General features: G+C 38.5%; 1 protein-coding gene across 9 annotated transcripts in view; it reads right to left on the bottom strand.

Moving 5' to 3' along the window:
* The window catches only part of FGD4 (FYVE, RhoGEF and PH domain containing 4), a 241,934-nt gene that overhangs the window by 76,937 nt on the left and 137,628 nt on the right, over window positions 1-27,369 (bottom strand). For 8 of the 9 annotated variants that reach the window (XM_044941338.2, XM_044941340.2, XM_044941339.2 and 5 more), the window contains 2 exons: window positions 11,095-11,247; window positions 3,392-3,572 (listed from right to left, as the gene is read on the bottom strand). In XM_044941338.2, coding sequence (XP_044797273.2) covers window positions 3,392-3,572; window positions 11,095-11,247 — 334 coding nt within the window. The remainder of the gene's footprint in view (window positions 1-3,391; window positions 3,573-11,094; window positions 11,248-27,369) is intronic. The other variant, XM_044941341.2, reaches the window with a different exon arrangement.

Below are 27,369 nucleotides of genomic sequence, written 5' to 3'. Positions count from 1 at the left end.
TGTCTTATAGAAGTCGGAGGTTGTCCACAGACTTAGAAAAGAAATCTATGGTTGCTGGGGGGAAGGGATAATTAGGGACTTTGGGAAGGTCATGTACACACTGCTATATTTAAAATGGATAATCAACAATGACCTATAGTACAGCACATGAAACTGCTCAATGTTATGTACCAGCCTGGATGGGAGTAGGATTTGGGGGAGAGTGGATACATGTATATATACGGCTGAGGTACTCCGCTGTTCATGTGAAACTATCACAACATTGCTCATCAGCTATACCACAATATGAAATATTTTTGGTGTTAAAAAAAAAAAGTTGGAGGTTGCTAGTATAAGTAAATGTGACATCTTCCACCACTGATGTCTGCCTTCTAGGAGCATATTCTTTAGGCCTACCTGAAAATGCTGGTTTAAAACTAAACATTCAAAAACCTGAGATCATGGGATCCGGTCCCATCACTTCATGGCAAATAGATGGGGAAACAATGGAAACTGAGAGACTTTATTTTCTTGGGCTCCAAAATCACTGCAAATGGTGACTGCAGCCATGAAATCAAAAGATGCTTACTCCTTGGAAGAAAAGCTATGACAAACCTAGACAGCGTGTTAAAAAGCAGAGACATTACTTTGTCAACAAAGGTCCGTATATTTGAAGCTATGATTTTTCCAGTAGTCATGTACAGAGGTGCAGGACCATAAAAAAGGCTGAGTGTAAAAGGACTGATGCTTTTGAACTGTGGTGTTGGAGAAGACTCTTGAGAGTCCCTTGGACTGCAAGGAGATCAAACCAGTCAACCCTAAAGGAAATCAGTCCTGAATATTCGTTGGAAGGACTGATGCTGAAGCTGCAATACTTTGGCCACCTGATGCGAAGAGCCGACTCATTAGAAAAGGCCCTGACACTGGGAAGGATTAAAGGCAGGAGGAGAAGGGGATGACAGAGGACAAGATGGTGGGATGGCATCACTGACTCAATGGACATGAGCTTGACCAAGCTCCGGGAGCTGGTGATGGACAGGGAAGCCTGGCGTGTTGCAGTCCATGGGGTCACAAAGAGACAGACACAACTGATCAACAACAAATTTCTCCAAAAACCCTTCAAGATATGAATCAAACTGTCCTTTACCTGGACACATCAGTGTCCAGCATCACAAGGAAAGATCCTCAGAAGATCCTCTGAACCAAACTCTGGACTTACTTAGGATTTTTGGAAAGGACTGCTGTGAACAAGAAGAAAGAATCTCCTGTAAAAAGTGACATCCAGAGGATATGCATGGGAGAGTTGGGTAGGATAAGGTGGGGAGGGAAGCCACACTACAGGTACATGAACCTCACTCAACAAGAAATAAAAAAAAAAAAAAAAACAAAAAACAAGAAATAAAAACTTCCCATTCAAGTCCTATAGACACAATGCAACAGAAACCCATTCAGATACTTTTCAGGGTCTGTTCCTATGGGTAATTCTTCATTAAAAACATATAATTTGTTTTGTACTGGCAGTGGATTTCTGCCACAAGTACATCCCTTCACCAGATTGGCCCAAATGCTCACATTACAGCCTACCTGCTCTTAGAACAATTTTGCTTAAAATGTCATACGTTATAGCACATCTTTGCTTAGAGCCAAACTTCAAGCTTTTCATCAAAAAAAGGCTTTGAATCTGTTAACTGTTAAATAAAACTGATTTGGAAGAATATATTGAAAAAATAACTGATATGGAAAAACTGCTCTTTCTGTGTATGCAGAGAAATAACACTGGGTAACCAAAATAGTGAGGAGTATTGACCCATTTGGGGCTTCCCAAAGTTATACCCAAATCTGAGGATACAGGCTCTGGCATGTAACATGAATAGGGGTTGGGGCCCATCCACCCCCCCTTTTATTATGAAGTCACTGGACATGGGCCTGGGAATCTGCAAACATGAGGCACATCACTTTGTGCTACAGAATCAACCTGCCACAGAAAACAATCTTTTCTAGTAAAGATTACTATAATTTAAGATAGCAAAGGTATTAAAATCCTACTTCAGAGGGTGAAATGTTGAAATTTAAGTATTATGAGAAGTTTCCATAATTAATCAAGAGCGAAAAATGAAGACAGGCTTCTGAACTACTTTTCTCCAGAATTTGTTACTAAATATAGTCTCACAAATTAGGGACATTGCAGTTTTGCATTTGGTCACAATTTCTAGAAGCTGTTGAAAGTATTTCCAAGCTATGATTCACTACATAAATAAAACTGTCCTGCAAATAAAAAATGAAATCACCTAATGGATTACCATTCCCAAATATTACACTAGAATAAATGGAAATATTTGGCTTCAAGGATGAAAGTTAAATATATTGTTTAATTATATATAGACTTTTGACATATAATAAAATCCTTCTGATAAATTAAAAAAAAATTCTATTTAAGTCAGTGATGGGAATTCTAATAAAAAACAACTGAGGGTCATATAAGCAGAAAAGTAACTTATGTGAGTTTGTTTTTATCTTTAATTGAGAAATATACATTTCAGCTACTTTTTTTAAACAGAGCTAAAGAATAAAAAATTATATCTAATAAATACAGAGATTTAACATAAATTTTGCTACTGCCAGTATCTCTTCACGAACCTAGAACAGTATAGGGGTATGGGGAGAGGGAAAACAGACTGAATGGATACAGATCTATACTAAATAAAATGGAATAGAAAGAAAAGATGGGACAGGCCCATAGAAGTTCATTCAAGTATACGAAATGAGAAACAGACAGATATAACTTCCTGCCCTTCCAACCCAGATATCCAGTGACCAGTGGAATGACTGACCACAGGAAGCAACAACACATGGAATGACGTACACAGACACAGAGGAAGCAAGGTGTACACAGTGCACAATGTCATGAGAAGGCTGGGGCAGAAAGCACTGCACGCAAATAAATATGATAAATGACAATTCATATAGGGAAGACTGTTGTTCAGTCGCTAAGTTGCGTTTGACTCTTTGCAAACACATGGATTATAGCACACCAGGCTCCTCTGTCCCCTTCATGGATCACAGCTTTGTTATGTCGAAGGGGCTTGTGTACCTCATTGAAGCTATGAGCCATGCCATACAGGGCAACCCAAGACAGACAGGTCATAGTGAAGAATTCTGACAATTTACACTGGAGAAGGAAATGGCAACCCACTTCAGTATTCTTGTCTGGAGAACCCCATGGACAGTATGAAAAGACAAAATGGGCAAGATTAGCATTTAAAAAAATTCACTCTTTCTAAAGGCCTATCACACCTAATGGAATAAAAAACTATATTTTTTTATTTTTAAATCTACATCTCTATCATACATTTTTTTCAAAAATCAGCTTTAGTCTCCCCTCAGCCTTCTCCCATTGTAAGTTAGCTCTTACCTGCCTCCTTCAAAGCGACTGATGAGATCTGATATCTTACTGGGTTTTTCCTTTGAGACACAAGCAGAGGCAGGTTTAACTTCCTCCATCCTTGGTTTTGCACTAGATAAAGCTTTATGCCTAGGAGTTTGGTGTATACTGGTCGAAGGTAAATTCTGCAGGTGTAGTGGCTTTGGAGGCACTGTAGAAAAAGAATTCATAGAATTCAGTATTTCACTGATATTTGTTCCTAAGCAAAAAATCCTAGTGTTCTTGGTGCAAAAATCTTTACCATTAACAAATTTTTGTTAAGAGGTCTGTCAAATTTGGGCTGAACCTTAACCGAGAGACCTTTATCTATCTTGGACACTTGTTCTGTGTCCTGTAGAAGTCCGATATCCAAGATTCAAGACATTTTTTTAATTTTAAGTGATTTTAAAATATGGCTTTAGTAAACATCTATGGATCTACATATGACTAAGGCATTCCAAACTCTACTAGAGATGACATAGCAGTTTTTTATCTAAACAGAGAAAGTACTAAATTTGAAACGAATTCCAAAGATACACTGCTTGCTATAAAAGAGATTTTGTAATAATTAGAGTGATAAAAGATATATTAAAATCCAGAGGTAGTAGGTTAGACATAAAGCCAACAAAAAAACCAACAAATGACATTAATATAATGTTGCATTACTTAGAGCATCTTCTCAGTTAACAAAAGCACTGTATCTCATTTGATCTTAGATGAATTTTTTTCTTTACAGACCTCTGAGATAGATCATTATTTGCCTCCTATGTCTATGAAGGCTTAGCGAGCTTAAGTGATTATTGGCCTGGGGTAACAAGGCTGATCAGATTTTATAACTGGTACCCAGACTCTAGCTTCTTCCATTATTAGCACTGCTTCTCATCATAAATCTGCAAAAGGTGGTTACAGAACTTAGACTGCTACATTAATAGTTGCCTAGCATTAATACACCACATATAATTAGCTTACTAATAAGTCTTCCACTCAATTAACAGAATATGAACAGATCATTTCCAAAATACTAAAAATCTACAGGTTTTCTCTAATAGATGACAAATTCTGTATCTGAGAAAACATAATATGCCATAAATGCTTAATCACTACAAGAATTACTTCAATTCTGAAAACCAGTACAGTATCATTTTTCTCTTCAACTAACATTTTGGGTAAAATAATATATAACTATACATGTTTCAATAAATCAAGCAGAATCATCTCCATTTTTTTTTAATCCTTTTCCTAACTTCCTGAAAATGAGTGGAGAATCATGTCTTCTTCTAACTACATGCCCCCTTTCCTGGAGCTGGTTACCCTGGTTTTCAGTAATCTCATCTCTTTTATAAACTCAGCATGCTGACAGTTGTCTGATGCTTACTGGCCTAGATTTCATCATTTCTGTTTTAGTAATCAATTCTTAGAGAGGAGGGAAAACATATATACAACACAATGTGCTATAGGTATAACAATCTACCTCTTTCTCTGTTGACACAAACAAGAAAAAAATCCCAATGAAAAAAATGACATTTTTTTAATGAAAATGATACCATTTTCTAAGATATAATAATATTTGGGGGTGGAAAGAATAGTATAGTAACCATTGAGAAGGAAGGGGCTTAAACAAGTGTGATATTGGTTCATTTTAAGGAAAATTTTTCTGTGTAGAAGAAATATTTACCAAAATAGTAAACCAGGACAATATTCCACCTCCCCACCAAATAATTTTAACATTAGTAATAATTTCAGTACTCCTAACTAGAATATGCAAAGGAGAAAGTGAATGTGTTCTTTATCATTCTGTGTCTAAAGAATTATAAAATAACTCTTTCATCTATGGTTTACTCGGTGAACATATCTTCTTTGATACTTGTTGTTCAGTTGCTAACTCGTGTCTAACTCTTTGTGATCCCATGAATGGCAGTATGCCAGGCTTCCCTGTCTTTCACTATCTTCCAGAGCAAGCTCATATTCATGTCCATTGAGTCGGTGATGACATCCAATCATCTCAACCTCTGCTACCTACTTCTTCTCTTGCCCTCAATCTTTCCCAGCATCAGGGTGTCTTCCAGTGAGTCAGCTCTTCACATCAGGTGGCCAAAATATTAGCGCTTCAGCATCAGTCTTTTCAATGAATATTCAAGATCGAATTACTTTAGGGTTGACTGGTTTGATCTCCTTTCTCTCCAAGGGACTTTAAGAGTCTTCTCCAGCACCACAATTCGAACGCATCAATTCTTCAGTGCTCAGCCTTCTTCATGGTCCAATTCTCATATCCATAGGTGACTACTGGAAAAACCATAGCTTTGACTATAGAGCAATGTCCCTGCTTTTCAACACACTGTCTAGGTTTGTCATAGCTTTTCTTCCAAGGAGCAAGCATCTTTTATTTTGTGGCTGCAGTCACCATCTGCAGTGATTTTGGAGCCCAAGAAAAGAAAATCTGTCACTATTTCCATTTTCCTCCCATCTATTTGCCATGAAGTGATGGAACCGGATGCAATGATCTTTGTTTTTTGAATGTTTAGTGTTTTGTGTTTTTTTTTTTTAAATTTTATTTTATTTTTAAACTTTACATAACTGTATTAGGTTGAATGTTTAGTTTTAAGCCAGCTTTTTCACTTTCCTCTTTCACCTTCATCAAGAGGCTGTTCAGTTCATCTTTGCTTTCTGCCATTAGAGTGGTATCATCTGCATATCTGAGGTCATTGATATTTCTTCGGGCAATCATGATCCCAGCTTGTGAGTCTTTCGGCCAGGCTTTTTGGGTGATGTACTCTGCATATAAGTTAAATAAGCAGGGTAACAATACATAGCCTTGTCCTACTGTATATTTCCCGATTTTGAACCAGTCCATTTTTCCATGTCTGGGTCCTGTATACAGGTTTATCAGGAGACAGCTAAGGTAGTCTGGTATTCCTACCTCTTTAAGGATTTTCCACAGTTCACTGTGATCTACACAGTCAAAAGCTTTAAGTAGTCAATAAAATAGCAGTAGATGTTTTTCTGGAATTCCCTTGCTTTTTCTAGGATCCAACGGACATTGGCAATTTGATCTCTGGTTCCTCTGCCTTTTCTATGTCTAGTTTGTACATCTGGATGTTGTTGGTTCATGTACTATTAAAGCCTAGCTTGAAGGATTTTAAGCATTACTTTGCTAGCATGTGAAATGAGCTCAACTGTATGCAAGTTTTATATAACTAATAACTGACATGATAGGTTAAGCAATGTTTGGCGAGATCAGTAGTCTCGTCAAGGACATGGCAATGACATGCTAACTTTGAGGTCTCTCATTGATGATAAGTAAAATGGGCTCCACTAGAGTTAACTGTACAGATACTAAATAGAAAAAAAAAATTTAATTATTAAAAATTCCCAAATATGCAAAATAATTAGAGAATGAAAAAGAAAGTATCTGCCACTCTCAACTGAAAGAAAAATATACAACAGAAAAGTTGTGAGTTAAGTTTTATTCAGGGACCTTACTGAGGACTCCAGCAGGGAGACAGCCTCTCAGTTAGATCTGAAGAACTGCTCCAAAGAGTTAAGGAAGGGGCCAAGATAAATATGAGCTTTTTTTGCTGGGAAAAACATGTAGTCAAGCACAAAAAGATTACTACTAATCGCAGAGTCGGACACGACTGAGCGACTGAACTGAACTGAATCACAAAGAACAGAAAGATACCTTAAGGTAATGACTTTAATGCTTTTCTTTGTAGGGAAGATTCAAGGATCTGGGGTCACTGAAATTCTTCCTTAGATAGGTATCTTACTATCTTGGGGATGGCATATCCAAAGCAAAGAATGCTCCCTGTTTTTCTCCATCACGAATTTTCCTCCAGGAACACATTTCATGGGATATTAGCTTGATCCCTGTAGAACTGGAATGGCAGGTAACATTTTTTTTTCCTTTACACCAGTTTAAATTTGCAGATTACCAGTAGGTTTCTATTATTCTTATTTTACTTAATATGAAAAACAGCTGGCTATATATTAATGCATTATAAATATATAACATACATTAATAATGAAGCATTATACATAGAATGCAGCATTATATATAGAATGCTTCACTTTAGAAGCAGATGAAATGAATTACTCAATTGAGTAAATCAAATTATTTACTTAAATTATTGAAACAATAATGTGACTTTCAAAGATGAAAAATTTTTAAACATTAAGGTTTAATGATTGAGAAGGGACAGTATGTGGGCTTTATCAAAATAATTAACTATGGAGAATGTTGTGGATCAAAGTTCCTAAGAGAAAAAGTATGACTATCTTTAACTGCTAAGGAAATTCTTTTGAGTTATGTCTAGCATGGCAGAAAATAGGCCAATATTAGAAGTGGTGAACAAGAAAGACTTAGTGACTGGGGTTGCTCAGTAATTTGATTTACTAGTAGGACTGGTATGAAGTGAATAAACCGTTGTTTCTCAAGGTCTTAGGGTATTTTCTGAGGCAAAACAACCTCTAACTATATTACTACATAATCACTACTAATAAAAGTTGTAAATATTCTCTCCTTTCAAAAATCACCATAATAAATTACAGCCATGATATTGTTAGGACTTCACATGACAAACAAACAAATATGATTTAATTGGTGTGTGTGCGCGCGCTCAGATGTGCCCAACTCATTGCTACCCTATAGACTGTAGCCTGCCAGGCTCTTCTGTCCATGGGATTTTTCAGGCAAGAATACTGGAGTGGGTTGCCATTTCCTCCTCCAGGGGATCTTTCCAACCCAGGGATGGAACCTATATCTCCTGTATCTCCTGCATTGGCAGGCAGATTCTTTACCACTGAGCCACCTGGGAAGTCCAAGATTTAATTATGAGCTATTTTTAGGGTCTAGATCAAGTTTCTCACACTAATGCTACTTCAGGTGAGATCATTCTTTGTTAGTAGGGGTGGAAAAGGCTGACCTGTGCATTGTAGAATGTTGAGCAGTAGCGCTATCCTCTGCCTACTAGATGCCAGTAGCAAATCCCAAGTGTGGCAAGACAAAAAAAGTCTCCAGATAATACCAGTGAGCGCTGGGGTGGGTGCCACAGGCCTGCAAAATTATCTCCAGTTGAGAATTACTGATCTAGAATAAGAGTCTTCAACTGAAGAAAAATTACATAATGGCTCTTGAAGCCTTAGCAGCAGCATCATGCATGATTTATAAAGGATGTGCCCAGAATTGGGCATAAAGGTCTCTCAGTCTGAGCAGAAAGTCCCCACTGGTATCACCTTCATTTCTCAACCAACCTCAGTCACCCAAATGTTCTTAAGGATTTGGAGAAATTAAAAGTGGCTTCTCTCTGCTAAAGGGTGGGAAATACTATCAATCAGTCAAGTCAATAAGTAGTGATCTATATGGCAGCTGATCTGACAATATCAAGATATAGCCTCATTTCAGGACACTGGTCTCTATGTAGGGGCTTCCTAGGTGGCCCAGTGGTAAAAACTCTGCCACCAATGCAGGAGACTCGGGAGATGCTGGGTCAATCTCTGGGAAGGGACGACCCCCTGAAGGAGGAAATGGTAACCCACTCCAGTATTCTTGCCTGGAAAATCCCATGGACAGAGAAGCCTGGTGGGTTGCAGTCCATCAAGTCATGAAGAGTTGGTTCGGACATGACTGAGTGACATAGCACAACAGTGTCTACGTGGCATACATTCTAAGTTTTAAACAAAGAACAGAAGAAACAAAGTAAAAGAAACATGTTGATGGAGCAAGATTCATTCAGTGAGTATTACTGAAGGCCTGCTATGCTGTGTGCAAGATACAGGGAATACAGTAGTGTAAAAAGCAGAAAAAAACAAACATGGATGAGTTAAATAGTAGACCAGTCTGTAATCAATGAGAAAAACCAAAGAAGAGATGATTAAATGTGAGATTTAAGGGGTGATAGTAGAGCTAAAAGTTTAGCCCGGGCAGGGAGGGGGTCAGGAAAGGGCCAAACAATGAGAATATTTTGGAAAAAAGTATACTCTATGTTGTTTATTTTATATCTGGAAATACTCTGTTGTTATGCCAAAAAAAAAAATATATATATATATAAATCCATACTCAAGATAGAAAGTAATCACATATGTTTAACTAGCAATACACAGACTTCAATAGAACTACAAACAGCAAAGTTGGTGTTTTCTCCCTAAGGACCAGGGTTATTTTGGCACACGGCAGCTCAGAAAAAACACGGCTATAATTTATCTCAATGAACTAAAAACAATGAAGTGATGCAATACATCTTTCCAAAACAGTCTTTATCAATAATTAAATTCTTGCTTTTCATGTGGGGAATTACATAAAATTGAATTGCATTTATTTCTTATATTTTTTACTTTATTTGAGGTCAGCTTACAACTAATGAGCAAGGTGGAATTTTGTATTGTACAAATAAAATGTCTTTAATCATAATCAGAAAAATTTCTGTTTTCATATTCAAAATATTATAAAGGAATATGGTCAAAGATTGAGGTTATAAACTCATCAATGAGTTACTCACTTGAATTTCCAATTATCTGACCTTGTTTGATAGCCCATATTTCATAACATCACCAATATAACTAGTAGTAAGAACAATAAGAAAAATAGCCTGTGATTGGGAAGACTCCATTCTAACCTCCTTTTAAAGGTCTCTTTCAGAAAAATTTAAAACATAAGAACAAGAAAAGAGACCAAAGAAAATACAAATAATCCAAACAGAAATTGATTTTTTCAAAATATAGTGATCTGAAAATGCCTAGTGTTGTTTCCTGATTTAATGTTCAGCATTTGATATAAATGAAAATACATTTGAAACAAACTACACGTTAAGCCAGTGTAGCATAGTTTTGTGTTATACTTCAAAAGACCTTGTTCTCAGTCATCAAATCAAAATTATAATTTTGTGCTTCTTAAAGTTAATTACCACTTACTAGAAATTTACTTGTAAAATGAAATGGTTACTGAGCAAAGCATTTAGAGATTTTCATCACTAAAAATTTTCCCCTTGTTGGATGCTCAATTTCTGGATGAAGGGACTCAATTTTTGTGGATGACTTTACCAAGAAGCTTGAAAAGCCCCACTTTCTTAATATTTTAAAATCACATTCTGTTGCTGCTGCTGCTGCTGCTTCAGTCGTGTCCAACTCTGTGCGACCTCATAGACAGCAGCCCACCAGGCTTCGCCGTCCCTGGGATTCTCCAGGCAAGAAGACTGGAGTGGGTTGCCATTTCCTTCTCCCAACGCATGAAAGTGAAAAGTTAAAGTGAAGCCGCTCAGTCGTGTCTGACTCAGCGACCCTATGGACAGCAGCCTACGCTAAGTATATTAAAGCACTGTTTTAGAATGATATTTCACAGACCCTCTCACATTTATAAAGTCATGACAACTTTGACAGTACTTCTAAGTACATATTAATTTGTTACATATTTATTATGCAAATGGTAAGTTAGGCTCTGTAGTATGTCAAGCATAGTGCATGAAGAGATCACATTTCCATTAAGGGGACATATAAACAATTTATGAAAAGAGCTATAATAGGGAAATATAGAAAGTATTTTCAGAGTAGAAACCCTGCCTGACTTTTCTCCTAAAAAAACAAATGCACCCAATTCCTCAATTTATAGCTTAAAACTCTTTCTGAGTGATCATTATTCCTTTGTGTCACTTTCTTCAATAAACAAAGCACCCGACTTGATCAAAACAACCCCAACAGCATACCTTGTGGCTTTGGACTTGCAGCTAAGTGTTTTGCTGGCGTCTTCCCATTTATTCCCTGAGCCTCTTCATCAGATGCATTCTGATCAATCAGTGTGGTTGTGCTGCTTTTCAAGCAAGGTGGAACTATAGTGATCTTTGGACAGATACTGCTGCCTGGGAGAGTTCAAAAAGAAAAGACAGGTAAATAATGATGTGGAGCATAACCATGTCTTGTGATTTAATTTCTTCTGGCCCCATAAAACAAAAACAGTCACAGTTACAAGACTAAGCACCGAAATACTTTTCCCATGTGTGCAGGCCTTGACAGAGTTTTCCTAAGAAAAATCTCTTTCCGTGTGCTTGAGAAACCTTATAACATATGCTGACAAGAGATTGCTGACTTCTACTACAATACACACACACACACACACACACACTCTCTCTCTCTCTCTCTCTCTCTCACACTCACTCTTTCTCTCTCCCATCCCTTTCCTTGCAGGGACACAGACAGGACAATATGTAGCTGCTGTGATGCAGGTGAAGGAGAGGACCAAAGGGCCCAGCACGAATCTGCTAAAAGAGTTCCTTTTCAAGGTCCATTCAGTTGCCAGTCATCAAGTGGCTCAAAAGAACAAAGGAAGAAAGCACTAACATGACAGTTGACTTGAAGACTCTAGAAGAATGGCTTGATTACAAATGAAGAAATACATACACACACACCATGTCCCTCTTTTTACTAACTTACTCAGACTCCAAATCAATGTTATCAATGCTCATATTTTCAAAAAAGATGAGATTATGTAGGTAATACTCATATTTAGTTACAACTCAAAATCTTTAAAACACTGCAATGCTTTAAAATACTGAAATATATCATGAGACACAGAGTTTAAAATACTGAAATATATCATGAGACACAGAGAACAGATCAATTCTCAGTTCAATTTCTGATAAATACTGAATTTCAGAGACTTTTAAAGAAATCATATGCCAGTGTTTTTATACAGATATTAAGTTTTCCCTCCTTCCAGCTGGCACAGTGGCATTAACAACAGACTGAACCTGTTTAGGAGAAAATAAAAGTATGTATGCCATTTAAGAAACTATAATGTAAGAAAGTTTATTTTCATAGAATCCAAATATCTAAAATGAGATCTATTAAAGATAAAAGGCCTTAATTATTACTCAAAATAAGAAAAGCTAATAAAACCCAACAACTTTCTACTGAGTAAAAAAATTCCCTTTTCCTTCAACTGATTATTGGGTAATACTGACTAAAAACTATAATACTGCTTTATTTTCTGGGTACACCTTAAAATGTATCTAGGTAAAACAAGTTTTAGAAGATTTAATAGTTTACAAGTATTGTCTGAGAAGTTATTAGAGACCAAATGCTAAAACACATCTGCCAATAAAGCATTGTTTAGCCAAACATAACAAAGGCCATGAATGCAAGGTTTAAGGAACATTATGTGACAGCATATTGGTAAAATTATAAAGAAAGAAATAAAAGCTAAGTTTTCAAATGTATGACCTTATCTACCTTCTTAGAAAAACCAATTTAGTAGTCAAAGTATATCTGGTAAAACCCACAGTGTACCATCTAGCCACTTAGTCTTTTAGGGGCATTAGAATTTTTGTTTCACAAATATCCCAAGAATGGCTTAGCATCTGAAAGACTACCTGCTGGGGTCTAGTGAAGGATGGCCTTGGGGCAGAAACAGTGAAAATCCGCAACCCAACTACAAATCAGAGGCAGAAACTGTAATCTTACAGTAAAATGAGACACTGTGAAATCAAGAATACAGCTTTAGAGATGATTTATGGCAACAAAACAATAAAAGGGGGCCAGCTGGAGGGGGTAAATGAGAAAACAAATTAAACTGAATTTTGAAAAAACAGACACCACTGCTACATATTAAAAGATGAAGCTACTTTAATAACTAACCTATTTAGAAAAACAAAACATGTCTTGAATAAATAATTTTTAACTGAAAACTAGGCACTTAATTTCTGGATAGCAAACTTATATGATCTGATGGGTTTACAAGATCTCATTTATTCATCTCAGATGAATATGATGAAATGCCTGCCGTAAGAGATCAACTACACATCTATTTTCTTTTAAATCCATTCAAGTCATGATTACAAATCTTTTGCCAGTGATAGTAAATCCATAGCCAGAAACTTCATTATAGATCATTATTTAAAGCCCATCTTTCAACCATTATCACAAGGTATGAAAATAGAGTGAAAGATGCAGAAAACACATACTTAAGGTGTGTGTGTGTGTGTGTGTGTGTGTGTGTGTGTTTTAAAGCAAAGACAAATATGCAACAGAGACCATGCAAAGTTCAAAATCTTTACTATATTTATTATCTGGTCCTTTACAGGAAAAGTTTGTTGACCATGGTCTAGGTCAAGCACATCATGGTAAAGGAAGTTTGACTAAAATTAAGCAGCACCATTTCATTAAACACTTCATCTTCTAACATCTTGGATATTAGCAACACAGAGGAATATTTCTTTTTGCTTGTTTATGACTGACTCAGCCTACTTACATTTGGAGACACTCCTTATTTGGGTACCAGTTGCATAACAAGGACTTGAAACCAAAATTGTAACCAGATGGTCTGTCCATCCAAGAATTTTTATTATTAACAATAGAGGCTTTCAGATTCCAATTAACCAAGAACCAGGAGGGGTGATTAAACAGGTATCTTGGGCACAGATTCAACATTATGTTAGCATGGGGAGTGGGGTCCTAACCATTTTGCATTCCTCTGTCTCATGCTTGCTGGGTCATATTTCCTGTAAGAAATGTCTAGACATGTAACTGCAAGGTATCATCAGATATCCTCAGTTAATCCAGCCTCATCTGTGACTGCATAAACCTCCCTGTTCTAACTGGAAAGGTTCCCACTGTGGCTTAATTTTCATTTATTGTCTTCTGCATGATACTTGTGAGTGGCAGATAATCTCTCTGACTGGTTAGGGTGACTTTGTCTCCTATTTGCAAAACTTTGTGCTGGGTTGTTATATTTTGCCAACTTACTGTTGAATGGATCTTCCACAAATTAAGGCTGGATTTACTTCAAAGCAAAGTCCAGTCATTTCCTGATTCTTCAGGCATAATCTCTTGTCATTGGATCCATGACCTCAGATCACTCTTTATGGCCTTATTATAGCCTTGTCTATACTGCCTCACACAACCAAAACATCTCTTCAACTGTGGCAATTCTCTAGCCTAGAAGATCTTCATGGGCTGACCACCTCTCAGGACAAGAGCATCTCTTAACTTACAAGCACAGAGTAATTTTCTAAGGAAGACAATCTTCCTAGGATTATATTGCCCAGAAGGAAAGAGATAGTTAAAAGAGACAAGACAAGGAAAAAAAAAAAAAACAGAAACAAAAAACCCTTTATTTTGAAATAACCTTAGATTTACAGAAGAGTTGCACTCAGGTTCTTAGGTTAGCATCTTATATAACTATGGTATGTTAAAAAATTAAGAATTTAATATTGGTACAATATTAAACCACAGGTTTCATTCAGATTTCACCATCTTACCACTAACAGTCTTCTTCTGTCACAGCATCGAAACCAAGATATCATGTTGCATTTATTTCTCTAATCTGTGAGAGTTACTCAGTCTTTGCTTGTCTTTTGAAGAGTGCTGGTAGGTATTTTGTAGAGTGGCCCTCAAATTCTTTTCTCATGATTAGACTGGGTTTACATGTTTGGGGAAAGAACATTCTAGAGGTGCTTTACCCATCTCACTACATTACATCACTGCATGATATTAACATGATTAGCACATGTGGTGCTAAATTTGGTCACTGAGTAAGGTAGTCCAAGGTAGGAGACAGATGGGTTCCAGGTTGGACATTTACAATCAGTCAGCCTCCTCTTTGCCTTTCCTGAGATAAGAGATAGGTGGGCTGCAGTTGAGGAATTTACAACCAGCTCACCATGTGCTCTTGGAAACGGAAGTAACAACAGACACTGGGTAAATAGCTAGTCTTATCTCTTGTTAACACAGGATTATTGTTAAGGCAATAATCATGGCAAGGACAAAGAAAGGCAAAGATCCTTCTGAGTAAAAGATAAGAGAGAGACTATACATGTTCAGAAAGGCTCCTTAAAGTCAAAAGTCAAAGGATGATTCCAGGCCATAATGAGTCTTGCTTCTCCCAGAGGCCTTCACTTCAAGATCCATCTTGACTGCGTGCACACCCCAAGGCAGGGTTCCAGGTAGGTCAGGTGTGGAAAACGAAATCAGAAGGTCTTCCTTGGTCTGAAGGAAGACTAAGGTCAGTTAGTCTTAAGACTGACCGGAAGAACTGCCTTTATATAAATAATTTAACACCACTCTTTATAGTGTTCCTCCTCACTAGGGGGGGATGCCCACACCCTTTTTCTCCAGTAGGGAACCTCTGCCTTGCTTCTATCTCAACTAAACAAACTGTTTCTCTATGTGCTCTCCCACTTGTTGTTCTGCTATGTCTTTAATAATAAACTTTGTATCTGGTATTTATAGTTTCTGCCTCTGTGATAAACACATTTTTCACTGGGGACAAAGATCCAGGGAAAATTAGCTTCCAGCCCTTGCTGACTTGGTGGCTAGGATTCCAAGTTTTCATCCAGGGTACCCAGGTTCAATTCCTGGGCAGGAAATTAAGATTTGACTTCATGCCACCGAACGCTGCTGCCTTGCTGAGATCAGTATCTGCCAAGTTTATCCACAGGAAAATGTTCTATCTGTTGTAAGACATTTTTCAACAGTCTTCTCCTATCATCCCTTCAAGACTCTCCATTTGCCTCACAGATTCTGGATATGGGTCATATCTCCCATGTGCTGTTTAAAATGCCTAGACTTAATTGCACTTAAAAAGACATTAATTGCACTTAAAAAAAAAACAAAAACCAGTCATTAAGGTTATAAAACTCATGGCTTACAACTCATTTGCCAAGGGTAACACATCTATAGCAAGTACATTTATTTCAGAAAACTACTTTAGTTTTCCAAACTTGAAGAACTCAATAACAAAATCCATACCCATGCCCACCCTACCTTGCCAAATAATTAGCAAATCACAAAAGAGAAGAATTTTCTTCTTCTTGGAGGAGAAAATATATGGACAATTTTAAGAAATTTCCTTGGATCTAGAAAATCGAAACCTAGGAATCCAATCTACAGAAAAAATCTTGTGTGTGTAAACTCGTATGTACATGGATAATCAATGCAACACACACAGTTATGAAAAACAAAAATAAGACTGGGAAAATCTTCAAGGTATTATTAAATAAAGGACCAAAAAAACTAGAAAAGTATGTATAATATAATCCAATTTAAAAAAATAAGATATATACAAACATGTATCAATGTACTGAAAGGAATGGAAGGTAACACGACAAAGGGACAAGGGTAGGGTGAGAGAACAAATGAGAACTTCTATGTTTTGCTGTCCATAGAGCAATATCATTAAAATCATTTATAACAAAAATATACTTCTATAAAAAAGAAAATCTACGAAAGTTGCCAAGTAAGTGTACTACAAATTATTTTTAAAAGAATACCCTTTATATGTCATAGCTCAGTTGGGAAAGAATCCTCCTGCAATGCAGGAGACTCCAGTTTGATTCCTGGTTCGGAAAGATCCACTGGAGAAGGGATAGGCTACCCACTCCAGTATTCTTGGGCTTTCCTTGTGGCTCAGCTGGTAAAGAATCCACCTGCAATGTGGGAGACCTGGGTTCGATCCCTGGGTTGGGAAGATCCCCTGGAGAAGGGAAAGGCTACCCACTCCAGTATTCTGGCCTGGAGAATTCCATGGACTGTATAGTCCCTGGGGCACAAAGAGTTGGACACGAATAAGCGATTTTCACTTCACTTCACTCATAAGTGCACACCTATGTTCACAGCAGCATTATTCATAATAGCTAAGTTGTGGAGGCAAACCAAGTATCTGTTGACAGATGAATGGATAAATAAAATGTGGAATATATATACAATTGAATATTATTCAGCATGAAAATGAAGGAAATTCCGATGCATGCTACAGAATGGGTGGCCTTGAGGCCATTATGCTAAGTGAAATATGTCAGCTGAAAAACACAAATACCTTATGATTCCATTTATATGAGTTACATAGAGTAGTCAAAACTGGGGACAGAAATTAGAGTAGTGGTGTCAGGGACTAGAGGGATGGAAGAATGAAGTTACTATTTTACAAAAGTTAAGTTTTATAAAATTAAGAGTTCTATGGAAGGATGGTTGTCATAGCACTACAACAACAGAATGCACTTAATGCTAGTGAGGGCCTCCCTGGGGACTCTGTGGTAAAGAATCCACCTGCCAGTGCAGGAGCCTGGGGTTCAATCCCTAGGTGGGGAAGATCTCCTGGAGAAGGAATGGCAACCCACTCCAGTATTCTTGCCTGGGAAATCCCATGGACAGAGGATCCTGGCAGGCTACAGTCCCAGGGGTCACAAAAGAGTTGGACATGACTTAGAAAATTACAACAATGCCAATGAACTATACACTTAAAATACTGCTACTGCTGCTAAGTCGCTTCATCCGACTCTGTGCGACCCCACAGACGGCAGCCCACCAGGCTCCCCTGTCCCTGGGATTCTCCAGGCAAGAATACTGGAGTGGGTTGCCATTTCCTTCTCCAATGCATGAAGGTGAAAAGTGAAAGTGAAGTAGCTCAGTCCTGTACGACTCTGCGAGACCCCGTGGACTGCAGCCTACTGGGCTGCTCCATCCACAGGATTTTCCAGGCAAGAGTACTGGAGTGGGGTGCCATCGCCTCCTCCAACACTTAAAATAGGTAAGATGTTAAACGTTTTATTATCCATTTAAACAAAAAAGTAACTAAAAAAGCATATTTCCTGCTTAATAAAGAAAAAATAAATATTAATGCATTCAACTGCCTACTTAGAACCTCCACTAGTATGTCTAAGAACTAATTAACACTTGACACACCCAAATCTGACTGTTATCTTCCAACTATCACTCAAAATAAACTGCCTTAACCATCTTCTCCATCTCAGTAAATGGCAACCTCATCTGTGCTTAGGACTAAAAGCTTGGAAGTATTCTAAACTCCTCTTGTTTTCTCTTGTACTCTATATCCTAGTGAAAGTCGCTCAGTTGTGTCTGACTCTCCATGGAATTCTCCAGGCCAGAATACTAGAGTGGGTAGCCTTTCCCTTCTCCAGGGGATCTTCCCAACCCATGGATTGAACCCAGGTCTTCCGCATTGCAGGCAGATTCTTTACCTGCTGAGCCACAAGGGAAGCCCAAGAATACTGGAGTGGGTAGTTATCCCTTCTCCAGTGAATCTTCCTGACCCAGGAATCAAACCAGGGTCTCCTGCATTGCAGGAGGATTCTTTAGCAACTGAGCTATCAGGGAAGCCCAAAAGGGGATGTAACCACCATGAAATTCTGTTGACTCTATCATCTACCATTACCACCTGCACAGCTACTGTTCTGGTCTAAATTACCACAACCGTTGACTGGATTACAACAAGACCCTCCATCTTGTCTCCCTGCACCCACCCTTGTTCTCAGTATGTGTGTCCTTAGTCGCTCAGTTGTGTCTGACTCTTTGTGACTCCATGGACTGTATATAGCCTGCCTGGCTCCTCTGTCCACTACATTTTTCAGGCAAGAATACTGGAGTGGACTGCCATTTCCTCCTCCAAGGGATCTTCCCAACCTAGGGATCAAACCTGTGTCTCCTGTAGCTCTTGCACTGGAGGCAGATTCTTTACTGCTGAGCCATGGGGGAAAGTACTGTACTCAGTACATGTTTTCAAAGATGCCAGACAGTCCCTTTTAAAACCCAACTCAGATCATGTCACCCCTGTGCTTAATATTCTTTAACAGCTCCACATTTTACTCCATAGTTTAACAACTGAACTGTTAATTGCAGCTGACAGGCTTTACATGATCTGGTCTTTATTCCCTTTAGCAATGACCTCATTGCCTAGTATTACCCCTTTACTCACTACAATCTAGTCATACTGGTGCCCTGCTATTCCTCCAACAGGAAAAGCATGCTTTACAGGAATTGGTTTGGCTGTTTTTTGCTGCAATGCTCTTCCCCCAGATAACTGCTTTCTTTTCACATCTTGGCTCAAATTGCATCTTGTCAACACGGGCTACCCTGACCACTCTTATCTAGTATAACTGCTACTCAAAGTTATAGCAGTTATACTTAACTGTTATAATATATAGTTATCAGTTCAGTTCAGTTGCTCAGTCATGTCCGACTCTTAGCGACCCTATGGACTGCAGCATGATAGGCTTCCCTGTCCATCACCAACTCCCGGAGCTTGCTCAAACTCATATCCATTGAGTCAGTGATGCATCCAACCATCTTATCCTCTGTCGACCCCTTCTCCTCCTGTGTTCAATCTCTCCCAGCATCAGGTTTTTTCCCAAAGAGTCAGTTTTTCGCATAAGGTGGCCAAAGTATTGGAGTTTCAGCTTCAGCATCAGTCCTTCCAATGAGTATTCAGGACTGATTCCTTTAAAATGGACTGGTTGGATCTCTGTGCAGGCCAAGGGATTCTCAAGAGTCTTCTCCAACACCATAGTTCAAAAGCATCAATTCTTCGGTGCTCAGCTTTCTTTATACTCCAACTCTCACATCTGTACATGACTACTGGAAAAACCATAGCTTTGATTGGACGGGCCTTTGTTGGAAAGTAATGTTTATGCTTTTTAATATGCTGTCTAGGTTGGTCATAACTTTCCTTCCAAGGAGTAAGCATCTTTTAATTTCAAGGCTGAAGTCACCATCTGAAGTGATTTTGGAGCCCCCAAAATAAAATCTGTTACTGTTTCCACTGTTTCCCCATCTATTTGCCATGAAGTAATGGGACCAGAAGCCATGATCTTCGTTTTCTGAATGTTGAGTTTTAAGTCAACTTTTTCACTCTCCTCTTTCACTTTCACCAAGAGGCTCTTTACTTCTTCCTCGCTTTGTGCATAAGGGTGGTGTCATCTACATATCTGAGGTTATTGATATTTCTCCTGGCAATCTTGATTCCAGTTTGTGCTTCATCCAGGCCAGCATTTTGCATGATATTCTCTGCATTTAAGTTTAATAAGCAGGGTGACAATACACAGCCTTGACGTACTCCCTTACCTATTTGGAACCAGTTTGTTGTTCCATGTCCAGCTCTAACCATTGCTTCTTGACCTGCATATAGATTCTCAGGAGGCAGGTAAGGTGGTCTGGTATTCCCCTCTCTTGAAGATTTTTCTGGAGTTTGTTGTGATCTACACAGTCAAAGACTTTGATGTAGTCAATAAAGCATTAGTAGATGTTTTTCTGGAACTCTCTTGCATTTTCTATGATCTAAAGTATGTTAACAATTTGATCTCTGGTTCCTCTGCCTTTTCTAAATCCAACTTGAATATCTGGAAGTTCTCCATTCATGTACTGCTGAAGCCTGGTTTGGAGAATTTTGAGCATTACTTTGCTAGTGTGTAAGATAAGTGAAATTGCATAGTAGTTTGAACATTCTTTGGCATTGCCTTTCTTTGGGATTGGAATGAAAACTGACCTTTTCCAGTTCTGTGACCACTGCTGAGTTTTCCAAATTTGCCGGCATATTGAGTGCAGCCTTTCACAGCATCATCTCATTATTTTCCTCTTTCTCTTTGCTATGATCACTGAGGAAGGCTTTCTTATCTCTCCATGCTATTCTTTGGAAATCTGCGTTCAAATAGGTACATCTTTCCTTTCCTCCTCTTCTGTTCTCAGCTATTTCTATGGCCTCCTCAGAGAACCATTTTGCCTTGTTGCATTTCTTTCTCTTGGGGATGGTCTTGCTCACTGCCTCCTGTACAATGTCAGAAACCTCCATCCATAGCTCTGCAGGCACTCTGTCTATCATATCTAATCCCTTGAATCTGTTTGTCACTTCCACTGTATAATCGTAAGGGATTTGATGTAGGTGATACCTGAATGGTCTCGTGGTTTTCCCTTCTTTCTTCAACTTAAGTCTGAATTTGGCAATAAGGAGTTCATGATCTGAGCCACAGTCATCTCCGGGTCTTGTTTTTGCTGACTGTATAGAGCTTCTCCATCTTTGGCTGCGAAGAATATAATCAATCTGATTTCAGTATTGACCATCTGGTGATGTCCATGTGCAGAGTCTTCTCTTGTGTTGTTGGAAGAGGGTGTTTGCTATGACCAATGCATTCTCTTGACAAAACTCTGTTAGCCTTTGCTCTGCTTCATTTTGTGCTCCAAGGTCAAATTTGGCTGTTACACCAGGTATCTCTTGACTTCCCACTTTTGCATTCCAGTTCCTGATAATGAAAAGGACATCTTTTTTTGGTGTTAGTTCTAGAACATCTTATAGGTCTTCATAGAACTGCTCAACTTCAGCTTCTTCGGCATTAGTGGTTGGGGCATAGACTTGAATTACTGTGATAGTGAATGGTTTGCCATTCAATATATAGTTATAGTTAACTGGTATAATATATATATTATATAGTGAGCTGCTATATATATATATATTTAGTTAACTGTTGTAAGATATAGTTAACTGTTATAACTGCTTTACACATTGTACCCCCTCCCATAGTACTTATCACCTTCTAACAAACTGCTTTATTTATTTTGTTAATTGTCTCTCTGCCCTGGTTAGAATGCAAGCCCTGGGAACATCTCATGAATATCACCTGCCAAATTAAGTAGATGCTCAGTAACTAACTGTTGAAGGAATAAATTCTAGACACTTTAGGCAAGTTTCTCTTCATCTGCTTACATTTTCATTTTCTATTTCATGAGAAGTGTTTTCTAAATTCCAACAATAAGGAAAGATGGAACTGCTTGAGAACTCAATCTATACAAAATTTCAAACATTTCCATTCTGAGGTAAAATTTAAACATTCCCAGTTATTTATATACAAATTCTAAATATCTAGGGGAGGGGGAAACTTTACCCAATTCATCTTCCTGAATCCAGGAGATTTCTAAACATCTGGAATTGTGGAACTATCTAGATGTTTGTCTTGATTAAAAAAAAAAAAATGTAGCAGCAAAAAGTCCCAGCAATGGACTGAAATATTTTCTGTAATTTTATTTACATTTATTAGACCAACTAAAATGAACTACAGCTGCCAGTGTTTCAGACTCAGCATCTGATACTACCTAAAATTATAGAATAGCATAGAGTTGAACTGTTAGGAAAAGTAGATTGCTTCAGATCTTTGAAATTCAAAAGTAATATGAACTTAAAATAAGCCTTGAAGGTAGGTAACTGTAGATATTCCTTATTTTTAAAGGTTCCATTGTGTGGGGAAATTAACAAGATGGCACCAGTCAAGCTCTCTCAACCCATGTTCTCAAGCCCCTCTCACCCCATGTTCTGTAAGCAATGACTCTGCACGGTTATGTATGGCTGAGATCACTTACAGAACTGCATGCGTGTCATGAGGTACTAGCTTGGTTACGGGCTACTTTTTGCGGTACACCTGTAAGAACTTCACCCTGGAAGCCCTGGCTGCTGCTGCATCAGTCTACACTGGAGTGACATCATGGTTACGTCATATGAGTTTATGTTATGGCTATTTATGGTTATGTTATGGCTGCTGCTACAGATGCTGCATTGGCCAGAGAGAGGCTGTATTATGGCTGCCATGCCAGCCAGGAGAGAATATTCATGTCTGTACTTCCTACGGCTCCTCAATCTCCTTCCAGCCTCTTACCTCGAGCCTTGCCTACCCTGGATTCAGCAAACAGTGTGGACAGTGTGAACAGCAAAACATCTGGTGTAACAAATACGATCAGCAATACACACTGCTTTATGCTACAAATAAAATATGTATAAAGGTAACTGTTACTACTGTATCTAAGGCAAATCCAGCAATATATGTAATGAGATAAAATAAATGCAGCCTCTGAAAACACAAAAATGATTTGTTTTCAAACTAGTAACAGTTTATTTTCCTGAAACATGTTTCATAATTTTATTAAATTTTTGCTACTCAAAAGTAATGGAAACGTTAATAAAATTTCTAAAGACTGCTATAGTGACTAATCCTTTCAAAGTTAAAATTTTATTAGATGAACTGAAACACAACTCACTAAGATTGAGTTCCAGTTTTGATGGAAGTTTTGAGCTTATAGATGAGGCCCACAATCATGGTACCTGTTATGTATATGTACATATGCTACAGCTACTGTTCAGTCGCTCAGCCATATCCAACTCTGCAATTCCAAGGATTGTAGCCTGTCAGGCTTCTCTAGCCATGGCACTTCCCAGGCAAGAATACTGGAGTGGCTTGCCATTTCCTTTTTCAGGGGATCTTCCCGACCCAGGGATCCAACCTGCACCTCCTGCATTGGCAAGTGGATTCCTTCCCCTGAGCCACCTGGAAAGCCCAATACAGCAGACTGCATATATCACTACAATTCAATCATGAGTTCTAGGGGTCTGAATCCCACTCCCCACTTTCAGAGTGACCATGTGTTAGGTGCCATGAATCCCCACACAGAAAGTGCTGAAATCACATTCCACCATGCCTTCTGGGTTGGTGCTGGGGCTGCTTGATCAGTGTGTTCTGTTGTGCTTTGGTATAGTGTTATTTTGGGTAGAGACCAAACTTCCTCTGCATCATCCTGCATGGGCAAGGGAACTAGAGGCAGTTTTTCCACCCCCAACCATACACTGATGGAGGTTCCCCTTTTGGCCATAGTTAACAAAGAATGTTGGTCAAGATTACAGAAAAACTCTTGCTATTTAAAGCACAAAAAAAACTACTCTGTGTCTACAGCCATGACCAAAGCGGAAGGTGAGAGTAAAGACAAACCACAATCAATTACATGTTGTTCTTTTTGCCTACTTGCAAAGGGCAGTTCTAGTCGACACCATTTGAGCTGGAGGAGGTTCATAGCCTGCTGTGCTTTATCGGATAAAGTGCTGCTAATTTATTTGTTGTTCAGTGGCTAGGTTATGTTTTACTCTTTGGGACCTCATGGACTGCAGCAAGCCAGGCTTCCCTATCCTTAGCTATCTCTCAGAGTTTGCTCAGATGCATGTTCATTGATTCTATGATGTTATCCAATTTATAATAACACCCATTTCTTGGTTCCTTCTTCCTTATAACCAAGTGGAAGAAGCTGAGCCCTAGATTTATCAAAACATCCTGCGTTACTGCTGTAGTGACAATGAGAAATATCCCTGAGAAGCTGTCCAAGCTAATCAAGTAAGTGCTGAGTTTTGAAGTCATCACACTTTTTACCAGAGTCTAAGGTTTATAACAGTTTTAAGTTTTGAAGCTGATGAAAATACCATGAAAGACCTCTAAGTATATTAATGTGCAGATGGGCCTGCTAACTGGTATTAGATTTCCCCATAGGATCATCTATCTGATCAGATGCTGCACACATGCACACCTAGGCAACTTTCCTTGATCCCCAGAAGCATAACATATGGCTGTTTCTGGTCCAGTTGTACTAGTTTTACAGCTAGTTTACTAAACACACCCTTGGGCTTTCCAGGTGCCACTAATGGTAAAGAACCTACCTGCCAATGCAGGAGACATGAGATGGGTGTTCAATCCCTGGATCAGGAAGATCCTCTGAAGGAGGGCATGATAACCCACTCCAGTATTCATGCCTGGAGAATCCCATGGACAGAGGAGTCTAGAAGACTAGAGTCCACTGGGTTGCAAAGAGTCGGACACAACTGAAGCAACTTAGCACATATGCAAACACACCTTTCCAGAAATTTAATCATTCTTCAGGGTACCTCTGTCATACAACTCTCATTTGCCTAGGTTCAAATCCTGGCTTTACCATTTAATAGTTGGGTGACTGACTTACATAAATTTCTTTATCTGTAAATGAGAATTCATAAAATTTACAATAGTACCCCTCTTATAAGGACCCCTCCTATAAGGTTGCTGTGAAAATTATGATTTAATTCTAGTGAAAGTACTAGAGCAGTAGCTAGCACATGATAATTGCTATATAACTATTTGCTATTATTTTTATAACCCATATAATACTCACAGCTATATAACTGTCAGGGTAGTGGATCAGGGGACCAGATCTTTACTCTCTCCTCGCTCTCATCTCTTAAGGCCCTTCCCTTTTGCCTCCGCCTATGCCTGGCATTCTTATATTTACCCTTACCAAGGCCTGAATTTGATTTACCAGCACTTGCTCATGCTTGCTTACTATCAGCTGCCATTTGTTTCAGTGTCTCTGCTATTTTCAGGGATTCCCAATAGGCCATTTTGGATAAATTCTGACCAGTTAATGACTCCTTTGCAAATTAATACAATAATGAATTATTTACAAATAAGTGGCCTGGTACATTAAACATAACAGTATTAGTAATGACAATGTGATATCTGATTTTTTTTTTTTGGCTGCCCCATGAGGCTTGTGAAATCTAAGTTTCCTGACCAGGGATTGAACCTCAGAAGTCAAAGTGCAGAGTCTTAACCACTGGACTGCAGGGAATTCCTTGAGCCTGACATTTGACACAGAGTAGAACTTACTGTAGATTATTTCAATCCCAAACAATTTAATGATTAATCTTCACCTTTTACCATGATTATAAATACATATCCTGGATTCCATAACTTTTTTCATTTTCCCTCCATTTTACATTACTCACAATCACTAGTTTTTAACAATCATTTTCTGAAAAGCACCTTTAACTGCCCATAACCCCTTAAATTCAGTATTTAATAGCTCTCATCTTTATGCCTCCAAAGTACAAACTGCTTTTATAAGCTCTGAGAATATCCAATGGTCAACTGCAAAATGAATAACAAAACCTTCTACTTTAGTCTTTTTTTCTTTGGTTCCTCCTTACAGGTACTAAGCGATAACTCCCTAATTAAAAGTGCCAGGTACTCTGCTAATTACTGGGGACAGGAGGACAAATAAGACATAATTCTTACCCTTGGCTAATTTTGAAAGAGATATGTATAGTCCCATAGGTGTCAGTCCCCTTGCCCCCATCCCTTTGCTAACTGCCATTAGGAGGCAACTGGACCATGTACCCTATCAGCAATGGCAGAGGATGGAAAGGAGAGAATTAGTAAGGGACTGACTTAAGAAGGGAGGGACAGAGAGGAGGAAAGGACAACACTTACTTAGGCTTCTGACTAACTGTCAGGGAAACAGTGCCTTTCACTTTAAGAATGCAAGAAGATTAGAGTTCTGCATGCAATATTTTAGGAGTCTGTGAGACTGTGCAGGAAGAACAGTCTGCCCTGTTCACTCATTAGGTTTGGCCAATCTTAACACTCCACCTGCCTCATTTTCCAATCTCATTGTTAAACTTTTCAGATATATTCCCTCTGAAATTTTCTTTAAAATATCATTTCAATGCTTGTTAAGGTAAAGGGGAAGGAAAAGCCTATTTGCCCCATGCAAGGTCAGTTAAAAGAGACTCTGACCCGTTTTTTTTTTTTTTTTTTTTGTCCCAGTAATTATGGGTTAATCACTTGTCTTTCTTCAGAAGGGCTGATTTCCTTAATTTTATCAATAATAACAAATATCAGTCAAGGGATTAGGCTGGAGGGAAGGAAAATGCACTTATGGAGAGCAAGGCCAAGTTTCTGGGTGTTTGTGGGCTCCTTCAGGACTCCACATGGCTCACAGAAGTCCATTAAAGAGCCCAGGTGAAAAGTAACAGCAGTCTTCACAGGAGGTGTCACATGTCCTAGGACAACTTTCACCAAAGTGCACCCTGTGAAAAAGGTCTCTCAATTCCCCCCCTGCCACTCCACTACAACCAACCAACTAATCATGATTCTATATGAAATATTTGTGACCTGCCAAATTTGACAGTTCTATCTTGCAGACTCATGATACCAATAGGCATATTGAGGCATCAAGAGCCCTACAGTAAAAAATGATAACAAAAACCTGTTTAACTTTGAACCCAGTATATGTCCAGGAAACATTTTTATCATTTATTACAACTGAAAATCTCGTGGCGCTTAGAACACATTTTGGGACAAATTACCCCAGGGACTCCTCCAGTTCTAACAACTATTGTTCAGGCTACTTCCCATACTTTCCTAACTCCACTGCTCCTGACTTCCTGATAATCCTTTTGGCTGCCCACATGACCATAACTCTCAAATTATGAACTAAAACTCCAGCCTGGCCTTGGCTTTTAGACATGACCCTACTGTCCCCAGCTTCAATGCTGCACAATCCCACAATGTGCTGACCACAAAAGCAGCATTAGGGTCAGATCCAGGATGCTTGAGTCCTGCACATGGAATCTAAAA

This window comes from Bubalus bubalis, chromosome 4 (genome assembly GCF_019923935.1).
Source record: "Bubalus bubalis isolate 160015118507 breed Murrah chromosome 4, NDDB_SH_1, whole genome shotgun sequence".
In the NCBI taxonomy this organism is placed as follows: domain Eukaryota; kingdom Metazoa; phylum Chordata; class Mammalia; order Artiodactyla; family Bovidae; genus Bubalus; species Bubalus bubalis.
Note: the sequence above shows the minus strand (reverse complement) of the source record. Positions and strands in the feature narration are given on the sequence as shown.